Below are 24,251 nucleotides of genomic sequence, written 5' to 3'. Positions count from 1 at the left end.
AGTTATGCCATTTACGAAGTCCCCAAAAAGTCAGTTTAGTCTATTAGACTTAATTTAATTTCAGAGTTCAATTATACCCCTAATCTTGCTGTCTTAGCAAATAATACTAATTATAACATACGTTTAAATAGTGCATATAATGAAAAGTTAAACATTTCTGAGAAAAACAAAATTGCTTTGAAATTTCCTTCTGTCTCCTACAGATGGGCTGGGTGGATGGAATTCGTCAGGCTGTAAAGTAAAGGAAACAAACGTAAATTACACAATCTGTCAGTGTGACCATCTCACCCATTTTGGAGTCTTAATGGTGAGTTGTCTTGTAGTCACTCCTTGATGGAAGTTTGAGAATTTTTATTAGACCAGTAATATATGTGTGAACTGTTATTTAAAAATGGTATGCGTTTGGAAAAAAAATGCCCCCCTCCAATTTGTTCATCCAAAGCAGAGCAGATTGAGACAAATATTTATTTATTTTTTCTCCTTATAAAATTAATGCTTGCTTCTCAAATTTCAAACAGTACAGAAAAGGTCCCTGTAGCCTCCCTCCCAAGTGAACACCACCTTTAACAGTCTAACGTGTATATTAATTTAGGTTCTTTTCCTGTGTATACATTAATGTATGTTTCTGTTTTGTTTTATAAACATGGCATCAAATTATTCATACTGTTTTTACCAATTGCTTTATTCACTTAGCAACATATATTGCACAACTTTCAGGCAAATGTGTATCTATTTATTATACTTCAATTTTTAAAATACCTTTATAGTATACCATTGTTTGGGTTTAACACAATAAATTTAACTAATTCCTGACTGGTGGACATTATAGCTGTTGCTGTTTTTCTCATTACAAACATTTCTGTAATACACATTCTTACTCATGTGTCCTTGAACACTGGTGTAAGTATTTTTGCAGGATAAGTTGACAGAAGTAGAATTGCTGGATTAAAGGGTCTGGTCATTAAAATATTTAAATTTAAGAAGGATCATAGGTATTTGTTGAGTTTTTCTTCCAAATGACTATCAAATGTATTCCTTTTTCTCTACCCACATCAGAATACTTCCCTGGATTTCTTAGGTGACTTTATTATATACTGTTGCCTGAATGTGTCATATGTTACTTGTTCCCACAAAGAATGGTTAGCTTTTTGAGGGCTGTGGGTCTGTTTAATATTTATTTTTAAACCATATCTATTCGACAAGTAAGTGGTACTCAATTGATACTTGTTGAATTGTAATAATTTTGTTCAGCTCCCTCCAAATTGGCTAGAACACTACAGTGGGAGTCAAAAGACTGGGGTTGGCTGGGCATCATGGCTCACACCTGTAATCCCAGCACTTTGGGGGCCGAGGTGGATGGATTGCTTGGGCCCAGGATTTCAAGGCCAGCCTGGGCAACATGGCAAAATCCTGTCTCTACAAAAAATAAAAATAAAAAAATTAGCCGGGCATGATGGCATGTGTCTGTAGTCCAAGGTACTCGGGAGGCTGAGGTGGGAAGAATCACCTGAGTCCAGGGAGGTTGAGGCTGCAGTGGGCCATGATCAGGCCACTGCACTCCAGTCTGGGCAACAGAGTGAGATCGTGTCTCAAAAAAAAGAGAGAGAGAGAGAGAGAGAGAGAGAGAGAGAGAGACCAGGGTTCTTGTTCCAGCTCTGTCTGTAACTAGCTATGTGATCTTGGTCAGGTTGTTTCCCTCTTTTGGATCTTAGATTTTTCTTCTGAAAGTACTGGAGTACACCAGGGTTTCTCAATCTTGGCACTATTGATATTCTGGCCAAATAGTTCTTTTTCTTTTCTTTTCTTTTTTTTTTGACAGAATCTTGCTCTGTCACCAGGCTGGAGTGCAGTGGCGCAATCTCGGGTCACTGCAACCTCTGCCTCCTGGGTTCAAGTGATTATCCTGCCTCAGCCTCCCCAGTAGCTGGGATTACAGGTGCCTGCCACCACACCCAGCTAATTTTTGTATTTTTTTTAGTAGAGACGGGGTTTCACCATTTTGGCCAGGATGGTCTCAATCTCCTGACCTCACGATCCGTCCACCCCAACCTTCCAAAGTGCTGAGATTACAGGCGTGAACCACCCCGCCGGGCCCCAAATAATTCTTTGTTGTGGGGGGTTGTTCTGTGCTTTGTGAGATGTTTAGCAGCATCCCTGGTCTTTCCCCACTAGATGCCAGTAGCACCCTCCCCAGTTGTGACAACCAAAAATGCCTCCAGATACCACAAAATGTCCCTGGGAGAGGGGTAAAATCACTCCTGGTTGAGAACTACCAAAGTAAACACTGCTTCTTAACCTTTTATGAGTCATGAATCTCTAATCATCTAATGAAAGCTTTGGACCTTCTTCTTAGACCAGTGCACACATGTATTCAAATAATTTTGCATGTCATTTCAGATCTTTAATGGTACTTAATTAATAAATTACTGAACTTTGTGATCTCTAAGGTCCATTTTATTTGTTAATTTTGTGAAAGCTATTTAAGGTCTAAGGAAAATGACTTTTTTTTTTTTGTTTTTTTTTTTTTTTGCTGTTCTGTGTAGCGTTTTGAGATGCTCAGTTCAGATAATTATTCACTTTGCATCCCAAATTCACATCTATTAGTTTGGTTGTATTTTAAATGTAGAACATGTTAATGATGATGAAGCCAAGGACTAAATGCTCTTCCAGTGCTATTGATGGCTGCCCATGCTCTGTACACAGTCAATTGGACTAGGCATACTCAACCAACAATATTAGGTCTTATCATATATCCATTCACATAATCTGGTTTTAGAAGAGCTATGGCAGAAATGTTATACATCCTGGGAACTTCCTGTTAGTGAACACTGGAAGCATTTTGCCATAAACTTGCTCTGGTGAATGTGTAAAACACAGCACATTGTGTTCCTTAGGATTTATCCAGATCTACAGTGGATACAGTGAATGAACAGATATTAGCGCTTATAACATACACCGGATGTGGAATCTCCTCCATTTTCCTGGGAGTTTCAGTGGTGACATACATAGCTTTTCAGTAAGTTGAGACAGTCTTGCTCTGAGTACGTTTAATTTGGTTTGATGGATGCTATTACCGTTGTAACTTTGTTAATTTCATGAACACATCACAATAGGAAGAAGTCGGATCCATTAGATTATGAAATGGACAGGTTAAAAACAGAACATCAAGGCTCCTCTAAAAATATTTTAATTGGATTTTTGTAAAACAAGAGATTTGGGATAGGAAAATATTTCTCTATAGGATATAAAAACACCAACCCTAAAAGAAAATTTGATAAAGTAGACTTTATTAAGAACTTCTTTAATCAAAAGACACAATTCAGATAGTGAAAGGCAAACCTTACATAGAAGATAATCACAATGCATATATCAGATAAAAGACTTGTATGCAGAATGTATAAATAACTCTCACAAATCAAAAAGCAAAAGACAATAAAGTTTATGAATGGACAAAAGACTTGAACCGGCACCTCACAAAAGAGAATATCCGTGCCTAAGCCTAACCTTTACCAGATGGCGCCAATAAGCATATGACAAAGTTCTTTACATCATTACTCATCAGAGAAATCCTAATCACAACCACAGTTATGTACTTCTCTGCAACCACCAGAATGGCTAAAATTAAAAATAAGGACAATAGCAAGTGTCAACAAGCATGTAGAACAACTGGAACTCGTACATTTGCTAGTGGGAATGTAAAATGGATCAGACACTTTGGAAAATTCTTTGGCAATACCTGTTAAATATAAATATACATCTCGCTGTTGACCCAGAAATTTCGCTCTTAGATATATACTCAAGACAAATGAGTACATATGTCCACTGAAAGATATGTACAAGAATATTTATAGCAGCTTCAGTCACAGTAGCTTCAAATTAGAAACAACCCCAATTTACATTAACAGTTGATTGGATGAATAAATTGTGATATATTTGTAAAATGGAATGCTACACAGCAGTAAGAAATGAATTACTTCTGTACAATACAACATAATATCTAAATTTCAGAGACATAGAATTGAGCAAAGGAAGCCAGAAAAATAAGACAACATACTGTGTGGTTCCATTTACAAAATGTTCCAAACGCAGGTGAAATCTATGGGGATAGAAGTGAGAGTACTGGTTACCTCTGGTGGGTGATATTGAATGGGAGAAGCATGAAAGAGCTTTCTGGAATGTTGAAAATACTCTACCTCTTGATCTGTGTCGAAGTTCCACAGGTGTATACCTATGTAAAGATCCATCAAGTTATACAGTTAACACTTGTGCACTTTACTATAACCTCAGGAAAAAAATTCACACTAAATGAAAACAGCAAAATTTAAATCAATAAATATTTAATAACAGTATAAAATAATCAAAGGAGTAATACATATTTTTTTATTCTGAAAAATATTGGGTGAGTTTCTGCAAAGTAAAGTTGTAATCATTTAATAAAACTTAAGGCCATATTTCCATGAGGCCATATGTCGGGATCTTTAGAACTATCCAAGTAGCTCTGCTTGGAATGGTTTCCATAGTCATCCTGCTATTTGGTAATATGTAGCTCCAGCCTGCTGAAGCAGTGGTGATAGAATCATAATACCTAGGAAACTCCTTCCTTCTTTCTAAAAGATAAAAAGAAAAATAATAGCCTCTCTCAACTGTGTAGTTGAGAGAGGCTATTATTATTTCTGTTAGTTAAGGTCACTATGTTTATTATACTTTGACTCTACCTGGAAAGAGAATGGGGGACTTCAAAGTATAAGCAAAGATGAGTAATTCTTTTATTCTTTCACTTATTATGTAGATAAGATGTGGCAATGTTTAATTAAAAAAAAAAAAAAACAGACTTAACCTAACTTAACCTTGTACTTTCTCTTTTAGCAAACTTCGAAAAGATTATCCTGCCAAAATTCTGATTAACCTGTGCACAGCACTACTGATGCTAAACCTGGTATTTCTGGTCAATTCTTGGTTGTCATCATTTCAGAAGGCAGGAGTTTGTATCATAGCTGCAGTGGCACTTCATTACTTCCTGCTTGTTTCTTTTACTTGGATGGGCCTGGAGGCAGTCCATATGTATTTGGCTCTAGTCAAAGTCTTCAACATATACATTCCAAATTATATACTTAAATTTTGTCTAGTTGGTTGGGGTAAGTACATCTGCCATTGTTTTTGATATTCATGTCTTAAGCTTGTCTTTCTAATTCTAGCTCTGTTAGATTCTGTTAATATCACAGGTAAAAAATTAAGGATCACCTTGCTGGTGTTTGGGCATGCATCTTCTTTTTTTGCCTGTATTTCTCTATTAATTCAATTTTTAACCTTTATGGCAAGGAATTGGTGCACAAATATTTACTGAGCACTTACTTATTGTATGTTGTGCTAAGTGCTGGCTCTACAGTAGTGAATAGATTTTATCTCTTCCTTTGCAGAAGTTACAGTCACAACAAATACTGATAAAACAGCTAACACTTAGGTAGCACTTACATGTGCCAAATGCTATTCTAAGTGCTTTACATATGCAATTAATCCTCATGATATCTCTATGGGATAGATTCCATCATTATTCCTATTTAATAGATGAGGAGACTGAGGCACAGAAAAATTAGGTAATTTGCCAAAATTCACACAGCTAGTAAGCAAGAGAGCTGGGATTTGAGCCAGGGAGTTTGTCTCCATAGTTTGGACTTCTAACCTCTATGGTCTTGCCATATTGTTTAAGGAACAGGGAAAAGACTTGAAATGGGTGAAAGAGTGCTGGGTCAGCCAGAACCTGATTCTCATCACACCTCATGACTGTGATGATCACTGCTGGCCTTGGAAGAAGCCAGGAATGGTCCTCAGCATAGATCTTTCTGAACACAAATGTCATTTCATTGGCTTGTTTCCTGCATTTCTAACTGTCATGGTCAGCTCGGCTCCTTTCCTCTCTCTCTTGTGTATTCAAGGCAGATTTTTGGGTTCAGAAAATGTGTTAGATGCTTAGATGCATAGGAGATATACATTAAGTAGCATACCTAGGGTACATAGGAACACAGATTTTATCTTCCACTGCCTTTGTGAAGACAATACCCTCCTAATTAGCTACTCATCCCTTTAATGAGTTCATTAACATAGTACATGCTTTCACTGGATACACAGTCAGTGCTATTATCTATGCTAATGTGAGGAGCAGAGACAGGCAAATACTGAACAGATCATAATCTAAAAGCTTGTTTTAGTACACTTTGGAATCCATCAGAAACACAGAGCCAAAAGTAGTCGATCCACTCCCCTTAGTGCCTTGTGTCCCTCATCTTGATTCAATCAGAGGATTGAAAAATGTGGAAGAGCCTTCATGAATAATCCAAAAAGCAGATAATATGGCCAACTGTGAAAAAGCTGTAAATGTCGCTCCATCCTGGCTTTCCTTCTGCCTGATCATCACTCATGCCCAGCTTCTTTTTTAAGCCCTTCTTCCAGGACTCACTTCTTATCTCTTTGGTCTTCTAATTTCATATACATTTCTTGGGTTACAAGGAGAGGCAGGAAAGGCTAAAGTTTGGTACTTGGAAGCAGGAAAACTTTAGTTACACACACAAACTGAGAAGTCTGACTGGCTCAATCAGTAAAGAAAGATACAATAAGCCACTCATAGGTTCAGTTTACTACTTACATAAACTGTGAAAGGAAGGGTACCTAAAAGTGCCAGCTTTCATGTTCTTGTCCCCCACACTAAAAAGAACAACACCAAAACAAAGGGAATGGATGACTGTCACATGACTTGTAGGATTCCCGGTGGCTGAGGAGCTAGTTTTAAATGGAAGTGATGCTGTTTCCTATTCTGCAGCCCTATTCTGAGGGGGCAGGGTACAAAGGCCCACACCTCTGCAGAGCCCTGGGAGATGATGAAAAGCTGTCTCCTGGCAGCCTCCTGGAGGAGATAGGGAGGTGAATAGGAGATGGCCCCGGAGCACCTCCCCACAGGCCTCCCATCTTCTTGAATTTGTGGAGGTCTGCAGGGCACACCGCCCAAATTCAGATAAGCCTTTACCTGCGTGGTCTATGTGCATACATGCAAGGTCACCAGGAAGCCACAGCTGAGCTGTCCCACTACAGGGAGTTTTGGAGCATTTCAATATTGGACAAAAGCAATCAACTGTAAGGAAAATATAGATATTAACATCTGTTTATGTTTGAAGTTCTGCCTTATGAATGCCAAAGCAACCTGTTGGAAAGGTTTATTTTAATGACAAAAACCACAATTACTTTTGCACCAACCTAATGAATCCCTGTCCAAGACAGTAAATTTGTTTATATTTTAAAAATAACAACAGAAGGGATTTTTTTTTAATTTTCAATATGTAAACACAGCTTGAAGACTGCCACACAACTTCCATCCTAAAGATGAGACCTTCCTCTGTCTCTCCCTTCCAGCCTTTGGGGGTATTTTTAAAAACATCTGCAGCATTCTAGGTGCTGTGCTTGGGGTGGGCTATACAGATTTGAAGGGACTATCTTGTTTATCACAGAACGGGACAGTGGAGGATTTTTCAAGATACTTGGCATTCTGGGCTTTGGAACAGCTTTGGAAAGCATGTAACAAAACCCCTAAAATATATGTAGGTGTATGCTCTTAGTCTAGGAGAAATACAATTGAGAGATAAAGAAATCATTTAAGTTTTGCAAATGTACATGAAATTGGATTTTTAAACCCTGCGTCTATACTCTCCTCACGTTTGACCATTTTGACTGAACTGATTGCTTTATTAGAGTCTGACTGAATTGAGTGGTTGTTAACTGGTCGATCTAGTCAAAATGTCAAACTAGTAATGAGTGTGGAAACAGTTTCCCGTCAAAAAAGCACTGAAGGCTGCAGCTGATTGCCTGTGCCCTTTCCCTAAGGTGACCTAGACAAAAAGCTATTGGGAAGGAAGGGAGTAAAAATTAGGGGCTTATCATCTAAGAAGAAATGCTTGATGCGAACTTGCATTCCAATCAACTAGATACTTCTTTTGCCAAGTTGATTTTTTGGCACTTGAGCTATTTTTAATAACTGGTGGGTGTTGTATGGAAGCCATTGGCATGCTGTCTAGTTTAGCAGATTGGAGAACTCCTAGAAATGTTTAACTCAGAAGAATTCACAAACATTTTGCAAACAATAGTATTTTGATGCCCGCACATCTGTGGCTCATTTGAACAGTGTCTTAATGTATCATCACCCACAGTCATTGATTAGGATGCCTCCCTGCTACCTGAAGAAATGCCTTTGACTTGCTTTCCCACTGCAGGAATCCCAGCAATCATGGTGGCAATCACAGTCAGTGTGAAAAAAGATCTGTATGGAACTCTGAGCCCAACAACTCCATTGTAAGTACCAGCCTCTCTTTCTCTAGCGGTGGGGCTCTGGCCCAGCAAGGTATGGTAAAGCGTTCTTGCCTGGGATTGGTCTTGACCCTGGCTTCAGGAAGAAATCAGCCTAAGCCCTTTTGCCCTAAACATAGTCAAGGCTACATTTATGTAATGGTTAGTTGTCTGGGTCCTCTATGACCTTGGGCAAGTTACTTTACTTTTTAGTTCAATTTCCTCCTCTGGAAAATGGGAATAATAATGTTTCTTCTTAACGTCCTGTGCAAATTAAAATGATATCATGTATGTAATGTGCTCAGCATATTGCCTGTTCTACGGCAAATGCTGTGTAACTGGCAGGTATTATGATTACAAAGCTCACACATTGCAAAGGTCATTGCAAAGAGTTAGTGGCCGCTACAAGGAAATTCTGAGATGATTTGGAAAACATTTTTTACCTTTCAGCAGCAAAGGTCTTCCCTGAAGAACGCTAAACAGCTTTCCTTTGTAAACGGCCTCAGCTTTGTTGTTCTCTTGTTTCTTTTCATTTTTTTCTTTTTCTGCCATTTGATGTATAAGCTCATCTCTTTAGTTCTGTCAACCACAATCACACGAGAGTAGCAATTCACTTCACCCCACCTCTCCAAAACCTTCTTTTACAGGCGTGTAGGCGTGTAGACAGTTGCCCTGCGGTCCTTTAGGCTGCACAATCTCATTTTACACTTCTGATTATTCCATTCTTTTTAATCATTGCCTCTCAAGTTCTTCCACTATAGATTTCCTCTCCCACTGGACTGGAATCAAATGTAGGAGGTCCTGCTCCAAGACTCCCCCATCTTTCATATTGAGATGACAGTTTCCAGGGGGTCAAAATTATTTTGCCCTTTACAGCAGATGCTTTCTAATTAAAATTCCTTGTTATCTTTTCTTTCTCTTCCATTTTCTCTTCCCTTCCTTCTCATCTACCGCTCCAACCTCCCCCCTTGCCTGTTTTGTGACTTAAAAGGTCCCCAGTGTCTACCTAATGGTGACTCTTCTTGAACCATCAAAAGCGAGAGCTAAAGCAAAAGCAGAACAAAATCAACTCCACTTTTTCCCAAAAGAGACTTTTCAGATGTGACTTGGTTAATAAGAGGCAGACTGCTCTGATAGTTTTTTTTCAAATTATATTTTGAAGAAGTAACTCATGCACATGGAACAAAATCCAAATGTACAACAGGGTAGAGGATGAAAAATAAGCCCCACTTCCAACCTCCAGCTACCCAGTTTCCCTTCTGAGGTAACTCTTATTACCAATTTATTACCAAAGATCAAATTTGTATGGATATTCTCTTGCACACTTTGTTACCCAGGTGGTAGATATACACCATTTGGCACCTTGGTCTTTCCACTTAACAATATATCTTGAAGGTGATTCTCTACCCAAACATGTAACACTATCTCATTTTAATAGTTTTCTATAGCATCCTTTAAGGATGCTGATAATATTCAGGGAACTCTAGGTATCAGAATCTATTAGGAAAATTAAATGTTTTTTAACACGTTTGCAACAAACACACAAGCTCACACATATGTGAAAGTATCCATGCCAACATAAACAACATGACCAAAAGAGATTTTCCTGGTTTTAGAAAAGAGAGCTCAGTTAAGTTGACACACAGTTAAATTAGTCAAGCTTCTCCGTGTTCAAAAATCAGGGAAAATGCCTCCAGTAATTGCAAATGTTATTAAATGGAATATCTGTTCATATGAATCATTGCATATTTTTCTTTAATAAAAACTATAGAGTCATTAATCAATCCAGTGGCCAGTGTTGCCTTTGTCATCCAAATACATCATATTTTAAAGCAGTACACCTAGAGCTGTTCTCTTTTTGTAGCATTTTCATTAACTTTCATAATTTCACCATTGTTTGATATAGCTTTCAGAAAAGCCACTCATTGCTCACATCCTTTCACTGTGATATTTATCATGTAAAGTAGAATTCATCCTGCAAATAAGAGCTTAGGTGTAAGGTGTTGGAGGGGAGGGCGTGCGGGGGCGGTGTGGGGAGCGCGGCGACAGAGAGCCACCTTGGGGGAAAATGTATTATTCGTTTTTCTGCTATTAACAAATAGAACCATTTCCTAGGGAATTGGACTGACAGGTTCTGCATATGTAGGACAGAAACCATCCTCTAGGATTTCTGACTTAGTGTTGGAGAGAACCCTGAAGTGGGGCTCAGGAGATTGAGGTTCTTGTCCCAGCTCTGCCTCCAGTTGGTGTGAGTGAACTCTGTCCAGTTCATTTCTCTAGGGCTAGATGCCCTTAGGGTGAAAGAAAATTGACTAGATGATCTTCAGTCTCTGAAAAATAGGACTTTATGTTTCCCTATCTCATGATGGTCTTCTTTGTTTCTTACAGTTGTTGGATTAAAGATGATTCTATCTTTTACATCTCAGTGGTGGCTTATTTTTGCCTCATATTTCTCATGAATCTCTCCATGTTCTGCACTGTTCTTGTTCAACTGAATTCTGTGAAATCCAAAAGCCAGAAGACTCGGCGGAAGATGATCCTGCATGACCTCAAAGGCACAACGAGCCTGACATTCTTACTTGGCCTCACCTGGGGGTTTGCCTTTTTTGCCTGGGGACCTGTGAGGATCTTTTTCTTGTATCTTTTTGCCATTTTTAACACTTTGCAAGGTAACTGCTGCTTTTTTGCCTTTTCCGTGGCCAGCTCCAGCTCCAGCAAAGCTTTTGTTGCTGTAGAAAATAATCTCAAGTGTTGGAAACATTAACTAGATGTTAGTCTTCATTAAATGCACACACAGCCCACTCTCTCTTACTCAGTGGTATAGGGAGAAGCCCAGATAGGTAACCCAACTTTAGGTAGTTGGAAATGTCTATATCAAACACTGATTGGCAATACTTCATACAGTGTTCAGTGTATCAACACATTGTGCTAAAAAAAATGTACAGATTCACACTCATGTTGATATTTTGAAGTGCACAATCCAGCTAAACATAGCAATTAACTGGAAAGCAGAAACATTAAAGTTTTGGCCCCATAGACTCTATCTGCATCAGATATCCTAATATTTTGGGAAAAAGCCATGCTAGACTCTCATAGAATCATACAGGAATGAAGGTTAAAAGCAAAGGGCTATGGGAAAGGCCAAGGTTGTAGCCTTGATTTTGCTATAAGGCAACCTTTAAAAAGTTACCACAATTGGTTGAATTAGATGATCCTAAGCTAAAGGCCCTAGAGCTCTTTTAATTATTTTCCTTTATTCTGATGAAATGAACAAATAATCAATGAAGTGATGAAATGGTCGACAAAAGATGGCATGAGAAATAAAAGCTAGGGGCCAGGTGCAATGGCTCATGCCTGCAATTCCAGCATTTTGGGAGGCCGAGGCGGGCAGATCACTTGAGGTCAGGAGTTTGAGACCAGCCTGATCCACATGGTGAAACCCTGTCTCTACTAAAAAATATAAAAATTAGCTGGGCATAGTGGTATGCACCTATAATCCTAGCTACTTGGGAGGCTGAGGCAGGAGAATCGCTCGAACTCCGGGAGGCAGAGGTTACAGTGAGCTATGATCGTGCCACTGCACTCCAGCCTGGGCAACAGAGAGAGACTCTGTAAAAAAGAAAAGCTAATTTTTATATTTTTTAGAAGAAACAGGGTAAAGAAAAAAAAAAAAGAAGGCAAGGGTCTGGTTCATATAACTCTGAGTAATTGCTTATGTTCATTTTAACCTGATTTTGCCTATTAAAAATACTGAGGGGAAGAGGCCTACAAAATTATTTTGTGTGAGTCTCTAATTCTACCCCATACTTTTATCCTCAAATTTGGTCCGGTCCATCTGGGCTACTCCAGTAGGGACAGGCTGAGGGTCAACTTGGCATTTCATTGAGTTAGAGTCTCCCTTTTTGCTCTCTGCTATTTTTTTTTTTTCATTCAATAAACCCTTCTTTTCCATACTGAAGCCCACTGATGATCCCATGGGATGCTCCTGCAAGGAAAAAGTTCTATGGTCAAATAACTTTGGGAAATGTGGCAAATTACATTCCCCCTTTCTTGGAATAGCACTAGGTACATTAGCATCATAAAAGCTCTATTACAAAAAAAAATTGTCTTTAAAAACTTGTTTTAATGTAGTGTCTTAAAAACCTCTGAACCTTTTATTGTGGTCATTGTTAATCCCTGAGGAACCTTGAGAAAAATAAATTGGCATGCAGTTATTATATGCCAGGCACTTGCAAAGTGCTGCGGGGGGCGGGGGGAAGCAATGTAGCAGAAGGCATGGTTTTTGCATTTATGTTTTATGCCTCAAGAAACCATCTTATTTTAGAGCAATGAGGTGGATCAATGGAAACTTTCTGTCCCACCAGATCCTGCCAACCATATACAGTCATGTTCTAATTGGAATATAAGAAGTCACAAAATGTGTTGTTCTTCCTTCACATGCCATTTTTATTGCCTCTGGTAGTAGGAATGGAATTTTTAGAAACTCTCAGTACCACCCTCTCTTGGTTCCCTTTGAGGCTACTGGCACTTGGTTGAATTCTACTGTAGAACTGAAGGTTGTATTCTAGTGTAGGCCCTGGTGATGGTTCTACACTTTTTCTGTGGATAGAACTGCCTGGCCCACACTACAGTATTCTAACCTGATGCTCTAACCTCAAGAACTAACCAGTCATGGTGTAGAATGTTCACGGAAACGGATTAGAACCCAAGTGCCTGTGAAGACTTCCTCCACAGTGGTAACTCAAGGCTTCTCTTTGGCTCAGTGATTCTGAGGAAAAATACACTCACTCTGTGAAAAGAGGGGTTAAAGGAAAGCTGGCAAAAGATCAAGAAAGCAAGGCAGTTCTGATTTTAAAAAGGAGGGGCAGGGGTGTTTTCAAAACCACTCTTATGGTGGAATGTAGCATCTAAGGAAGGAGACTGCATGGATAGAAGCAGAATTTAATAAGATATTTCTTTTCTTTTCAACTTTTATTTCAGATTCAGGGGTAGATGTGCAGGTTTGTTAGCTAGGTATATTGTGTCATGCTGAGGTTTGGGTGTGAATGATCCCATCATCTAGGTAGTAAGCACAGAACCCAATAGTTAGCTTTTCAATCCTTACTTTCTCCCTCCTCTCCCCTTTAATAGTCCCCAGCTGTCTACCGTTGCCATCTTTATGTCCATGTGTACCCCATGTTTAGTTTTCACTTTTAAGTGAGAACATGCAGTACTTGGTTTTCGTTGCTTCATTAATTCACTTAGCGTAATAGCCCCTAGCTGCATCCATGCTGCTGCAAATGACGTGATCTCATTCTTTTTTATAGCAGAGTAGTATTCCATGGTGGCTATGTAGACACTTTCTTTATCCAATCCACCATTAATGGGCACCTAGTTTGATTCCGTGTCTTTGCTATTGTGAATATTGTTGCAATGAACATAAAGGTGCGTGTATCTTTTTGGTAGAGTGATCTGTTTTCTTTTGGATAAATACCCAATAATGGGATTGCTGAGTCAAATAGTAGCTCTGTTTTAATTTATTTGAGAAATCTTCAAACTGCTTTCCACAGTGACAGAACTAATATACATTCCCACCAACAGTATATAAGTGTTCTAACTGGGTATTTCTTGAAAACTAAAATCAAAGTCCCATAGATCCAGCACCAAAAGAGCCAAGCTGTCTCTGTCTGTCAGATATGCCTTATGTCCATCAAGCACAAAGTCTTGCCAGTCCTGCCTGAAATGACTACAAGATAGAATGTACCATCTTGTAGCAAGGGAGTTTTCAGAGCTCAGAGTTTCAAATTCAAGACACACATGCACGCACGACCCGAATAACCTCCAAAACAAGGTGGAACAAGTGAACAAAGTAGTCATTTAAAAGACAAATGACAAGCTTGCAACGCTGGCTGAAGGGGATGGGGGTGACCTGTGGTCAAGTGGGAAAAATTATGCTCATGATGAGCTATTTGTGAAGGAAGAATGCACAAATAAAACTGCAGGTGACAAAAACCTGACATCTTCCCTCATGCCTGTGTTTTCCTAGTGAGTAAGCAGATCAATCCGTTATGGGAAAGGAAAAGGAAAGCTGTCAGGCAGAGGGGGAGAGTTGGCAGGCAGCTCATTGGAATTCACAGAATAACCTTTAAGTATGAAAACTAAACTCCATGCAAGAAATCAGAGTAGTAATAGGTGCTTGATGTCACTGTCACCCCTTGTACATGCTGAAGTTGGAGGAGTTTTGCCTGCTCTGAGACTGTGGTTTGCTCTCCTTGGGGTGCTGCGCCGCCTTCCAGGTGTTTGCTGCTCAGAAAAACAGCAAACACTGCTGAATTCATCCCCGCAGTTGTTTGGTTACACATGGGGATAAAGCTTTTGGGAGAGTTAGAGAGACATGCCATTCCATTTACATGCCATTCTGTTTAGCCTCCCATCTGGAATCAGAGTCTCAGGGCTGGGGCTGGGGAGCCAAGATCTTCCCAATCAAACTTCCCATCGAGTGACAAGAAGTCACTTGCCTCTGCCTGAAACTTTCCATAGACTGAGAGCTCACCATTCTGTAAAGCAAAGCATTTAACATCTTATCAGCTCTGATGTGGTACCAGTTTTCCTTACCTGAGGTTAGTATAGTACAGTAGTTAAGGCCTTGGGCTCTATAGTCAGACTGCCTGTATTCGAAACTGGTGCTGCCAGCTCAATGTTAGCTCTGTGACCTGGGTCAAGTTTACTAGACTTCTTGGACTCCGAGTTTCCTCAACTATAAAAATGAGACTAATAGTACAATGCCTATCATATACTCATTGCCAAATAAACACTAGCTGTGATTTGTTAGTACGTGGTTGCTCTGGAACATTTTTCCATTTCTCCTGGATCTAACCGGGCAACTGTACAGATACAAGCCTAATTTGTCCTTTTCATGACAGCCCTTTCAGATCTGTGGCTAAGTTACCATCTCTTCTCACTCTCTGTTTTCCACTCCAAGTTTTTTTTTTTTTTTGGTCTGGATACAACATCCCAGCTCTTTCAGCTTTCCTTCACTATCCTTCTTCACTGTATTCTTGAATACTTCTGTTTGTCATCTTGCTCTTAAAACAAAGCCTCCCAAACTGAACACGGTGCTGGTGGGAGGTATGGTCAAACAAGGACAGAATATGGCAGGAGACTGTCACTCGCCTCAATCAAGATTCTTTTTATTTATTTATTTTTTATTATACTTTAAGTTCTAGGATACATGTGCACAATGTGCAGGTTTGTTATCTTTACTTCCAGCAGTGCTCTAGCTGAAATTTGCTTTGGGGCTTTTACAATAGAGTGGTGCTCAGTTTACAATGGGTTAAGACCTCTTTGATACTACTCATTTACCTTCAGACAACTGGCCAATTTAGAGGCAAGCTGAACCTGTATAGAGAATAAAGGTTTCCCAACTGCACTTGGATCAGAATAAATATTTTGAGGCTCAAGCAGTTATCACTATGTTGTAGGTGGATGTGAGAGTTTGTGTATCAAGTGCCTTGGAGTTCAAATCAACATACATTTATTGAGCTGCAGCAGTTAGTGCATTAAAGATGAAGTGCATTAAAAATGACATAAATATGAAAAGGAAACATATCTCGGCCCTCAAAGACTCAACAGCTAGGTGGAAAAATGGGAAATAGATGAATAATTGTATGGCTACATATAACAATACAAGAAACAAAATGTTATGAGAGTTCAGAAGTGGGAAAAATGAGTTTCAGTTTGAGGCATCTGGAAAGGTTTTGTGGATAAAGACTTTTTGTAATGGACCATAAATATAAGTCAGGCTATTGACAGGAGTTATTTTTGCCAATTCTACCCCCAACTGCAGGAAATCTAATTGGTCCTCCAGGTATTTTGAAATCATAATTTTTTTTTTTTTTTTTAAGACAGAGTCTTGCTCTATCACCCAGGCTGGAGTGTAGTGGCTCGATTCTGGCTCACTGCAACCTCTGCCTCCTAGGTTCAAGTGATTCTCATGCCTCAGCCTTCCATGTAGATGGGACTACAGACATGTGCCACCATACCTAGCTAATTTTTGTATTTTTAATAGAAACGAGGTTTCTCTATGTTGACCAAGTTGGTCTTGAACTATTGGCTTCAAGTGATCCACCTGCCTCTGCCTCCCTAAGTGCTGGGATTACAGGCGTGAGCCACCATGCCTGGCCAAGATAATCTTAAGTCATACTTTTATCTTCCAAGGAGACATTTTAGAGGGTGAGAAAGAGAAATGGCCAGCACTGCTGGCAAAGACTTTCAGCCCCTCCCTCCCCGTTGCAGGACAAAATCAGGGCTGGCATTGGAAGTTGAGGGTCAAATCCATGGTTTCCACATGGTGTCATTATGCCAAAAAGCATGTGTAGTAGTTATTTATTGCTATGTAATACATTACCCCCAAATTTTACCAGCCTAAAACAACAAAAATTTATTATCTCACACAGTGTCTGAGGATCAGGAATTCAGGAGCAGCTTAGCTGGGGGTTTCTGATGTAGGGACTGTCGTAAAGTTGTAGTCAAGCTGTCATCCGGGCCTGCAATGATCTGAAAACTTGACTGGGACTGGGGAATGTGCTTCCAGGAAGGATCATCCACATGGTCGTGGACTAGAAGCCTCAGTTCCTCACCATGTGGGCCTCTCCACAGAGATGCCAGGATGTCCTCAGGACAAAATACTTGGCTTCCTTCAGAGTGATGAGAGAGAGAGAGAGAGAGAGAGAGAGAGAGATCTTTTATAACCTAATCTTGAAAGTGACATGCCATCCCTTCTGCTATATTCTATTGGTACAATGTGGAAGGAAACTACACAAGGATCTCAATGCCAGGATGTGGGGATGATTGAGAGCAATCTCACAGAGGGGCTACCTTACCTCTCATGCTCTAGGATGAACAGCAGCCCTGGGACAAAATAGTGGTTGACATGAAGTCTTGATATAGATATTTTTGCCTTTGGGAGGGAGGCTACAAAGACAAGATCAGAAAGCCAGTAGTGGTCCTGGGGTTCCTTGAAAGTAGTGTCTCTCATGACAGGAGCAGACCTGAGTCAGGGCATTGGTGACAGCTGGTGAATGAAACTGAAAAAGACTGACCTTCTTCTCCTGGCTTAGGATTCTTCATTTTTGTGTTTCACTGTGTGATGAAGGAGAGTGTGCGGGAGCAGTGGCAGATACACCTCTGTTGTGGGTGGTTGCGATTGGATAACTCTTCTGGTAAGATGTCAGTTTGGATGAAGTTTTGAATTTTACATGTTTTACAAAACTGATCAGATTAATTTGTCTCCTAACTTGAGTACATACAACATATCAGCATCAAAACACAGGCTGTTTCCATGTCATGAAAATGATTTGTGCTTTTGAGCTGAGATGAATGAAGTCAAATGAAGAATGTGACTTGGGCCATATTTTAAACTAGGGATGCTTTTGTTTTGGCCCAGATTCCTTGGATTGCTTACCCTCACTGTCACATCAGTCTCAATTCAATTAAAAGAACATTGAATGCGTGTCTACTGTGTTCCAGGCACTGGGTCTCAGGGGCTTCTGGCTAGTAGCCAACAGTGGGTTGAGTGGCTATAGGAAGCAAGGAGTGGTGGTGGAGATAGAGAGAACTTATAAGCATTCCTAAGATGCCTGGCCAGTGGGCTGCACAGGTGTACTGATGGTCCACAAACTGGGGGCTGTAGTGAACTCAGATGTTGCCTCTTAACGCTGATGCTTCCCTGAAGAATGTCTCCAGTGCAGGCAAACTGATGTTCTCTGTATTAAAAGCATCTTCCATCCGATTCAGGCAGCTTCTCTCAGTCTCAATACAAAGCCTAATCAATTTTCTTTAGTGAAGGCAGCATTTGAACTCTACAAGTAGCACTGAGATTCCCATTCCCCACTTTATGCTGGCCATATCAGCAATCTGCTGGTCCTTGTGCTCTCGGAAAAGCAGGCATCCTTGGTATGTGAATTGTCTCTTCTTACACTACACATTATAGTACAAACCTACTTCTTACAACTTCATAGAAAAGCTGACTCCTTCAGGTACCCAGAATGAACACTGTGCATAAAGCTTTGTATTTTTAAACCAGATTATTGAAGTGTAATTTATATACCATAAAATTCACTACTTTAAGTATAGAATTTGATGAGTTTTATGTTTTTAACTTTTCTTGGTATCATTTCAGATGGGAGCAGCCGATGTCAGATAAAAGTTGGATATAAACAGGAGGGACTAAAGAAAACCTTTGAGCACAAACTGTTGACACCATTCCTCAAGTCAACTGCAACTAGCTCCACTTTCAAATCTTTAGGCTCTGCACAAGGCACATCTTCAGAAATAAGCTTTCCAAATGGTAAGAATAAAGGGCTGTGTTGTCTACATTTATATTGCATATTGAATTAACGTGAGACCACATACTGGGTCTTGGATGATACTTCCTCTTCAAAACTAAGTGCACATGTGCATGTGTATACCTTGACTCATTCTTGGCTGAGAAAGTATGTATAGAAGCATAGAAATGTGTACAGAAGTGTGTATAGATGTGTCTGTACCTAGTAAATTTACTAAGTATGAATGTGTTATTAGACTAATAGAGGAAAGAAGAGATGGGAGGTTAGAAAATTCATGAGTAATTAAAAACAATTGTCACAGACCGTTAAAACCAGAAGGAACCTTAGACATTGTCTAGTCCAATCCCTTCATTTTACAGTTGAGGAACCTCAATCAGGGAAAGGAAAATGCCTTATTGACAGTCACTGAGTCCATCCTTACCATCCAGTAAAACTGGGGCCAGTCACTCAGCCCTCAGCCATCCAGCAGAACTGGGGCCAGAACTCAGGTCTTCTGGCTCTCAGGGCTAGTACACCTATCAAGAAAACTCTCAGAGATACACATCCATCTTAGATGCTGAGCTTCTTCCATAGGAAGCCATATTTATAAGAAGAGACAGATGTTTAGTTGGGAATGGGGTATTGTACCTAATTATGTAAAAAGAGACACTGTAGGAAAAGGATTGGCCTACAGGCTTAAAGTAAAGAGAAAGGCAAAGTGAGCAAGAACTTAAGAACTTCAGGTTGATATTGTGATGATTCTGCATTGTGTGCTTCTAGTTAGATGATAGTGCAGTGGTCTTTGGTTGCCTTTCTTTAAGACCAAAGTATACTCCAGTTCACACACACTTTGGTGGCCTGGCTGTTGTCATTCTCCTGCCTTCTCAGTGCTGGAGGCAGAACTGCCTCATTCTCGAGTGTTTTTCTTTATATTGGCTCCAAAAACCAGTTCTATGTCCAAGGGCTGAAGGCAATCTGGAAGCAGCAAGGTGGGTTAAAAAAGCATCAAACTTGGAGTTGGAAGGCTTTGGTTCAGGTTCCAGCTCTGTCAGTCACGCTGTGACCTTGATCATATCACTTCTCTGCTTGGAGATACATTCTTTCTACTTTTAATATGAGGGGGCTAGAATGGATAATCTCTTAAGTGCCTGCCAGTTTCAGGACTGTGTATGACACAACGCTGTTTTCCAGTTTAGGCTGGTTGACTACTGTATAAAGTCTCAGTCTCCCATTTTTGTGTGGGAAACTTACTGATGCACATGAAAAAAACCTCTCCCTGGCCACAAGCATTTATCGAACTCTGGCCAACTAACTTGTGGATATGTCTTGGTGCTCATATAAAGGCACTGGGGTGCCATGACATAGACAAGTCCTGGGTTGTGGAAGCACCTTAGTACATAATAGTTGGGGCTGGTTAGGAAATAACATTTTCCAAGAGAGTTATTTAGCATTGGATTTCTTGATGTCCCTGGGGACTGTTTAATTAGCAAATATACAGCCTGATGTGTACATATTTTGCTTCAGAGGATCACTAGCAAATACCATATCCAGGATATTGATGTTACCAGGATATTGATCTTACCAAGCAATCGACCTGGAAAACCAACATTAAAGTGCTCATCAGTTGAGACAAACTGAGCCGGTGGGGCAGGTAGACCTGTTACAGGTTCTGAAGCTGAAATCTGGTTGCTACCATTGTACTGGTGGCAGCCAGAAGCTTGATTCTATTAGCAGAGAGTGAAAAATCATGCCTTCTGTACCACCAGGCATTCTCAAGCTTGAGAAATAGCCAAACTTTCAGTGCAAGAATATCAAATCTGTAAGGGATATAAATGTGTATGTTCACATTTTATGTCTTCCTCTCTTGAAGGCCTCCAAGGTTTGTACATAAACATCCTCTCCTAGGTTAAGGCTAAGGTCAATAATGCTGCCTCTTATTCACAATGTAGGGAAAACATATGCACTGGTTGCCCAAACAGTGCTGTCAGGATGAATTAATTCACCCCAGATTTTATATAAAATGGTCCAAAGAAAGCACCACATTCTTCCCTTCTCTTCTAATTTCTTTATTTTTTCCTTCATTTGATAAAATTTTCTTATGCTTCTACTATGTGCAAAGTCCCTGATGCCACAGCTGAAAATGTTCTTTTTTTCTTTACTGCAGATGGTTTTGACAAAGATCCTTACTGTTCCTCTCCTTGAGTTGTGAAGTTGTGCCTAATTATGTAAAAAGAATATAATACCTGTGGAAATAAAAATGAATTCCAAGTGTATACTTACTCAGGTGATGGGAGCACCAAAATCTCACAAATCACCACTAACGAATGTACTCATGTAACCAAATACTACCTGTTCCACCAAAACCTATGGAAATTTAAAAAATTAAAAATAAAAATAAAAACAAAACTCCCAGAATGAATTCCATTCACAAACAGAATTTTTCAATAAATCCCAGTGAAACAATCTGCTCCAACCTTGTATTTTAAATATTATTTTGTATGGGGAAGAATAAGATAATATTTGGTAAATATTGAAGTCAGAATAATTCTCCTATTTGTGCTTATAGTTGTTTCTTTTTTGGATAAGACTTCAGGCTATCGTTATGATATATTAGAGGAGAAATGTCTACGGCATTGGAAATTTTGTTTCAAAAGCTTTAAGTGTACATCAGCTTTGCCTTCTGTGGCTTCCCAGTCAGGTGTGCTGCTCACATTTGTCCCTGGATAGAAATAAGTAAAGAGTGGAACATTCTGGAAGGATACGCAAGCAACTGGTATCAGTGGTTGCCTTCAGGAAGGGTAACTGAGTATCTGGGGTCAAAGGAGGAAGAGACATTTACTTTTCACCCTATACCTCTTTGTATCTTTTGAATCTTGTATTGAGAGAATATATTACTGCTTGGAGCAATGGAAAACAGTATGGCAATTCCTCAAAGATCTAGAACTAGATGTACCATATGACCCAGCCATCCCACTACTGGGTATATACCCAAAGGATTATAAATTATTCTACTACAAAGACACATGCACACGTATGTTTATTGCGGCACTATTCACAATAGCAAAGACTTGGAATCAACCCAAATGTCCATCTGTGACAGACTGGATTAAGAAAATGTGGCACATATACACCATGGAATACTATGCAGCCATAAAAAAGGATGAGTTTGCGTCCTTTGTAGGGACATGGATGCAGCTGGAAACCATCATTCTTAGCAAACTATCACAAGAAGAGAAAACCAAACACCGCATGTTCTCACTCATAGGTGGGAACTGAACAATGAGCTCACTTGGACTCGGGAAGGGGAACATCACACAATGGGGCCTATCATGGGGAGGGGGGAGGGGGCAGGGATTGCATTGGGGAGTTATACCTGATATAAATGATGAATGGATGGGTGCTGACGAGTTGATGGGTGCAGCACACCAACATGGCACATATATACATATGTAACAAACCTGCACGTTATGCACATGTACCCTAGAACTTAAAGTATAATAAATAAATAAGTAAATAAAAAAAATAAAAATAAATGAATACATAAATAAATAAAGATAACCAGACCCTTCTAGTGAGAAAGATAAATGCCTACATTTCAATATCAAAAATCAAGTTCCCCAGGACCCTTATGAAAATGTATGATGCAGTGGGCTGTGGAGACAGTAGAGTTGGGTTCAAATCCCAGCTCTGTCGCTTTCTAGATGTGTGACCTCGTGATGTAATAATGATCATACATGCATCCTAAAATTGAAGTGAAACTGAAATAAGATGAGGTCTGAAAATGTTCTAGCACAGTGTAACACAGTACATCTTCATTCCTTTTTCTTTCAAACTCCCATCAGCTTACCACTCATCACCTCATGGTCCCAACCTACCATGTCTACCCCATTAAAAGTATCACATTGATCTTCTAAACAAAATTTAATGCTGACTACCAAACAGACTACAGCACTGGTGCCAGTCACTGGTATAAAGCTCCTAGTCTCCATTGTTCCCCCTATCACCTCACATAATATAAAAATTAGGTTGGCCCTTAGGCCCCCGAATATCTGCCATCAGAGTCAAATCCATTGTTCCCCATGTGGTTTCATGTATACTTTTTTGATAGGGGAAGGTGAGTGTGTGTGTGTGTGTATGTGTGTGTGTGTGTGTGTGTATCTGTCCGTGTGTGTGATGGGACTAACATGAATAGTGATCAAAGTGTCTTGAATGTTACATGTCTTTGAACTGAAATATTAAGTCACCCTCACTCAAAAATAGATTTAAGGACAAGACTTTGTTGCAATTAGCACTTTTACAAATAAATGCATTCTGCACGTGGTTTGATTTGGGGGATCATTTTGGCTGTTAAAGTGCCCATGATTGTACTTATTCTCAACAAGTAATAAAACCTTGATTGTTCTGCTGCTGCTGGAGTGATAAATGTACAACCTATCTCTAATGACCTGACAGACTGTCAAGAACAGAAACGTTATTTGATAGAAAAGTTCATGATTCCTGTCATGACACCCCTTGCTAATTAGGAAAACATGGGCTTTCTACAATTTCAAAGGCAGCTTGAAATTGCAGGGAAAACACTGATTAAATATCTCCCTGGCATCCTTTGACTTCCTTTTCCTGGGCACAAAAAATGACTGATACTTGTGTGAAGATGGACTCAAGTAATTATGGATAAAAGACCCTAGAAACTTTGTACTGCTTTCAATCAACAATCAATCAACTCCCAAGTATTGACTGAGTCCTGACATGGAGGGAAAGATACAGACACATCATACTTAGGCCACTACCTCCAGCAGCTTACTGTTTTCTTGGGGAGACCAGATGCACACACTGAAATAGTGAATGATTAGAGCAAGGATATGATAGAAGAAAAGTGCTTTATAGGCAGGAAGTCACGGAAGATTTAGTCAGGCTGAGAATTGGGTATTCCAGGTGGAGTCAATGGTGGTAGGCGGTGGACATTTGAATAAGACAGGACACTATTTCTCAATACCACAGGCAAATTGTCTTTATTAAGCATTGATTAGCAAAATTACAAAGCCCCTTTAAGCTTCAGAGCATGAACTTTTCATTCTTTGTTGCACCCTGGGTACCTTGTGGGCAAGTGGCAAACACTGAATGGTACTAAACTCTCACTGAGGCATGTCTGAGGAAGCTCCTGCCCAGAATCCTAATCCTTATCATTTTGTCCAAAGTCCCAAAGATGACAGTGACCTTCTGTGATAGCCCACTTCCCCTGCACCCAGGAATATGGGAAGGTTGGGGAGGGGGCAGAAAGCTAAGAGGAGGTAAGACTTGTATCTCTAATAGCTCAAGTTTATGATGTGTTTCTGGTCCTGATCTTCAAGCATTTAGGGTGCACAAGGAGTTTGGAGCAATGAAGGAAGGAACTAATTATGCCTCTGTTGATTAGGCAAAACAAGTGGAATGGATTAAATTTATACATATAATGTCTGGTAACTCATAGACACTCCATAAATATTTGTCACATGCCTGAGTGCATAAATGGTCTAAAATACATGAGCATAGGAAAGCAATGGCTGACTTTTCCTAATCTAGGGTTTGTTATCTTAGTGCTGAGTAGACCTATGCTTTCCATTATTACATAAACTCCATTAG

The 24,251-nt window shown here is 39.7% G+C and overlaps 1 protein-coding gene across 2 annotated transcripts in view; it reads left to right on the top strand.

Moving 5' to 3' along the window:
• The window catches only part of ADGRG4 (adhesion G protein-coupled receptor G4), a 113,273-nt gene extending 92,259 nt beyond the window's left edge, over positions 1 to 21,014 (top strand). Inside the window, exons 16-23 of one of the 2 annotated variants that reach the window (XM_023198744.1) lie at positions 204 to 307; positions 2,895 to 3,016; positions 4,867 to 5,135; positions 8,256 to 8,334; positions 10,717 to 10,997; positions 17,427 to 17,528; positions 18,488 to 18,655; positions 20,797 to 21,014. In XM_023198744.1, coding sequence (XP_023054512.1) covers positions 204 to 307; positions 2,895 to 3,016; positions 4,867 to 5,135; positions 8,256 to 8,334; positions 10,717 to 10,997; positions 17,427 to 17,528; positions 18,488 to 18,655; positions 20,797 to 20,834 — 1,163 coding nt within the window. In that variant the 3' untranslated portion in view covers positions 20,835 to 21,014. The remainder of the gene's footprint in view (positions 1 to 203; positions 308 to 2,894; positions 3,017 to 4,866; positions 5,136 to 8,255; positions 8,335 to 10,716; positions 10,998 to 17,426; positions 17,529 to 18,487; positions 18,656 to 20,796) is intronic. The other variant, XM_023198743.1, reaches the window with a different exon arrangement.
• The last annotated feature ends 3,237 nt before the right edge of the window (positions 21,015 to 24,251 follow it).

The sequence above is a fragment of the Piliocolobus tephrosceles genome, chromosome 12 (genome assembly GCF_002776525.5).
Source record: "Piliocolobus tephrosceles isolate RC106 chromosome 12, ASM277652v3, whole genome shotgun sequence".
NCBI classification, from domain to species: domain Eukaryota; kingdom Metazoa; phylum Chordata; class Mammalia; order Primates; family Cercopithecidae; genus Piliocolobus; species Piliocolobus tephrosceles.
Note: the sequence above shows the minus strand (reverse complement) of the source record. Positions and strands in the feature narration are given on the sequence as shown.